This window comes from Entamoeba nuttalli (assembly GCF_000257125.1).
Source record: "Entamoeba nuttalli P19 unplaced genomic scaffold asmbl_4711, whole genome shotgun sequence".
Classification (NCBI taxonomy): Eukaryota; Evosea; order Mastigamoebida; family Endamoebidae; genus Entamoeba; species Entamoeba nuttalli.
In genome coordinates, this window is record NW_008576989.1 from 1 (window position 1) to 4,323 (window position 4,323).

Genomic DNA, 4,323 nt, shown 5'->3' on the forward strand with positions numbered 1-4,323 from the left:
TATCTTTGACTTTAAAAATATCCTTTTTTATTTAATGACTTTGTTTAATAAGTTTCTCTAAACCTTCTTTTCCATAACAAACATACAGTGCCATTTCTTCGTCATTGTAATGGCAAGAAACAGATTCCAACTGTTTAATAACACACATATCATGAACCTTTCTAAGAGGAGACCTGAAAGAAGCAAAATGGATATTTCTGAATTTAAGTACAATTGCCAAATCTCCATAGTTCCTATAAAGAATTTCACCAACTACTCTTCCAACAAACTCACCAAGAATACGAATGATATCATCTCCACCATTATCTCCTTGTTTTGTATAACCTTTTAATGATGGAAGGAGTATTTTTTGTGTGACCATTTTCAAATTAAGACAATCTTTAATGATTTGTTCTTTAGGATAGAAACAACTATCAAAGGAAGAGTCTGTGCCTTTGCAAACATTATCAAACTGATCAAATGTTAAATTAGTATTGATCCGAATAATTGTCTTACCTATTCTTACTTTTTGAATACATTGTCTTGTTAAATCAACATTAAATAAAACAGAAAATGCAGAACATATTTTACCTTTATTTAAAGATAATGACTCACTCTTTTTTTTATCAAATAAATTTCCAGAATTACCTTCTCGTTTGCCGTTAATTATGTCTGATATTTGTTGAGCGGTTATTTCATCAGTAAAATCTATACAATGAATACCAATTTCTATTTCATTTTGTGAAACAAAACAAATATGAAGAGCATCATCCCTCATTTTTGTTTCTTTATTATCTATTGTAAATACTCTTCTATTTCTAAGATCAAAATGAATTCCATCATTTTCTGGTTCAACACAATATATTATATTTGAGTCTGGAGTACATAATTGTGTGTTTTGTTGAGTTATATCATCACACATAATTATAATTGTTTCTGAATCATCCATTTCATTTTCTTTACTTTTTTCTTTTGTTTGTTTGTATTGAATAATAGATTCTACCTCAAAAATTTGTTCTCTTCTCTTGAACCTACCTTTAACTCGATGAAAATTAGTATCTGAATTGTTTATTTTACATACAGGTATTCGTTTATCATCACAAAAAAACATTCTATGTTCTATATATCCTGTACATTCTATGTCTTGAGTATTATTAATTGAATCAACTTTTCCTACAGCAACTATTGTCCTGCCATTAACTTGTTGAATTAATTGAATTAATTGAATAATGTTTGTTATTTGAATTTGAGGAAGAAACATTTTAAAATTGTCATTTGGTTTTGTACTTTGAATGATATTTCCAGTGATAAGGTCAACCACCTCCCAGTAATTTGGACTTAAAATACTAACACTAACTTCATCCCCATCTAATGCTCCATTACAATATAATTTAGGAATAATGATATTAACAATTTGATTTTGAATCATAATAGAACAATATGTTTTAGAATAGTTATATCGAAATATTCCATGAATTGATTGGTTCATTAATTGTAATTAATTAGTTTCTTTTAAAAAAGAATTTGGTATATTTAAAAAAATAATAACAACAATTTGTTTTTTTTTTGAAAGTAATTCAATTCAATTTAGAGTTCATTCTTTTGATTAACAATATCATCAACTCCAACAGTCTTTTCTTCCTTTTCTTCTTTCTTTTCAACTTCTTCAATTTCAGAAAGTTCCTTTTCAATCATTCTTTGAACCCATTGAGCATATTCGTTAGAGTCAGTGACTGTATATCCAGATTGAATCAATGCTGTATTATACATTCCTTTAACAAATTCTATTGCTTGTTCTTTCTTATCTTCTTTAATTAACATATTAATTTTTATAATAATGTCATGTTCTCCATTAATGATTAAGACTCTTTTAATATTCTCTAAATTAAAGTCTTTCTTGTTAGCAGTTGCATGTGCCTTAATAAGTTTTTCCATATTAGCAGTTAATCCATCTTTACCTGAAATAACTACTCCAGCAACATTTCCAAGTTTATTTGAGACTTCAACCTTACTTATTTCTTTTATATTTTCTTGAATAAATTCTTTTAATTCGTCATATTCTTTATCATCATTCTCTACTCCAAAACCGTCTTTGCCAAGATCAACAAGTGTCTTTCCTTCAAAGGTATTAATACTTCTACTTGCTGCTTCATCAACTGGGTCTGTCATATAAATAACTTCATATCCTGCACTAACTGCTGATTGTGCAACAGGAGAGTTCTTAGCTTCTTCCAATGAATCAGCACAAACATAATAAATTTCTGTTTGATTCTCTTTTAATCTTCCAATGTAATCTTGGAATGACATAGTTTCATTTCCAGAAATTGAAGAATGATACCTTAACAATTTAGCAATTCTTCCTCTATTTGGTACATCAGTAATAGCACCAATCTTCATTTGAACTGAATATTCTTTCATAAATGCCTCAAAGACAGTTGAATTATTTTCACTAAGGTCTTGAATAAGTTGAAGAACTTTTCTAACTACCTTTCTCTTAATTCTGTCAATATGTCTATTTTCTTGAATTAATTCTCTTCCAACATTTAATGGAAGATCATCTGAATCAATAACACCTCTAATGAAAGTCAAATAATCTGGTAATGTAGTATAAAAGTCTCCTGAAACAAAAACTCTTCTAACATATAATCTGAGCATTTGTTTTAATTTTTCTGGGTCTTTAGGAGCAAATGGATTAGGTCCTTCAGCTGGGATATATAATAATGCTCTAAAGACTGAATCACCTTCTGTATTAAAATGTATTTTTGCTAATGGGTCTTTAGTATCTTTAGTTAATGCTTTATAAAATTGATTATACTCTTCATCAGTAACATCACTTCTCATCCAAATAGGTTTATTAACATTAATAGCTTCCCATGATGTAATATTTTTTGTTATAAATTTATGTTTAACTTCAACATTCTTTAATTCTTCTTCAATAAGTTCTTCTTCTGTTTTACTTGTTTCTCCTTCTTCAATTCTTTTCTTTGCTTTTTCTTGAGCTTCTTGTTTCATAGCTTCAGTATCTTCAACTTCTTCTTCTTCTTTTTTAGTAACTTCCATTTCAATTGGGAATTGAATAAACTCACTGTATTTCTTAACAAGATCTTTTAACACATTAATGTCCAAGAAATATTTGTCTTTTAATTCTAAAATAATTTTAGTTCCTTGTTCTTCCATTGGAGTTTCATCTTCTTTTAATTCTCTAACAACAAAACCTTCACCATTACTTTCCCAGGCATAACTTTCTTCTAATCCAGCTTTACGTGAAATAACTGTAACATTTTCTGCTACAAGGAATGAAGAATAAAATCCAACACCAAATTGTCCAATCAAATTTTTATGATCTTCTGTTGCTTCTAATTTCTTTATAAATTCTGCTGTACCAGATTTTGCAATAGTACCAAGATTCTTACCTAATTCTTCTTTTGTCATTCCAATTCCATTGTCGATAATATAAATAGATCCTTTAGCAGCATCAATACCAATTCTAATTTTAAAAGAACTTGGATCAATGTTTAGACTCTTATCAGTAATGCAAAGAAACCTTAATTTATCAATAGCATCTGATGCATTTGAAATTAATTCTCTAAGGAAAATTTCCTTATTAGTATATAATGAATGAATAATAAGATGCATCAATCGTGAAACTTCTACATCGAAATTTTTTTTCTCTTGTGCAGACACTCCTAATAACAACAATAAGAGAGTGACAAAAACTAACATTTCCTCTTAGTGTATTTTTTTAAGTTCTTCATCTTTAAATAAGTTTCTCTTATATTATCCACATACCAATGACGTGTCATGTTTAACTATTTCAATGGTTTTATTTACTATTTTTTATAATTTTACAAAAAAAAATAATGAAAGAGGATATGCTCTGATATTTTCATTAATTAACAAAAGAATAATATTACGTTATATATATCAAAGATAATAAAAATTTTTTTTTGATATAGAATAAAAGAATAAAAATAGCATAAATTAACAAAAAAGTAATTAATTTTTGTTGTTTTTAGGAGTTGTTTTTATGAAACAAAACAACCTCCAAAAAATATTTATAGACATTCTTTTTATTTTTTGTTGGACTTTGAAAAACAACAAAAGACTAAAGTGTGTGAGAAACGTTTCTATTTTTTTAACTACAACAACAAAGAGTTGATTAAAAAAGAGTTACAAAGAATGATACCTATCATAAACCAAATAAATTAGTAATAAAAATGTATGTATAAACATTAAGAAGAGACAACTACGATAGACTGATTTCCTTGTAATAGAGAATGTATCATTGGATCATTTCTTTCAATGATAGTATTTCCATCACCTTCAGCACATTTTTCATATAAA

At 27.4% G+C, this 4,323-nt stretch overlaps 2 protein-coding genes across 2 annotated transcripts; both read right to left on the reverse strand.

Annotated features, from left to right (window-relative positions):
* Positions 1-31: 31 nt before the first annotated feature.
* ENU1_110380 (RNB family domain containing protein) lies at positions 32-1,468 on the reverse strand (the record flags this gene model as incomplete). The annotated part of the gene is made up of 1 exon (XM_008859527.1): positions 32-1,468. One exon carries the CDS (start codon positions 1,466-1,468, stop codon positions 32-34), a length of 1,437 nt encoding a protein of 478 aa, XP_008857749.1.
* A 98-nt stretch (positions 1,469-1,566) lies between these two features.
* On the reverse strand, positions 1,567-3,702 carry ENU1_110390 (90 kDa heat shock protein, putative; the record flags this gene model as incomplete). Its single annotated transcript, XM_008859528.1, has 1 exon — positions 1,567-3,702. One exon carries the CDS (start codon positions 3,700-3,702, stop codon positions 1,567-1,569), a length of 2,136 nt encoding a protein of 711 aa, XP_008857750.1.
* Positions 3,703-4,323: the final 621 nt, after the last annotated feature.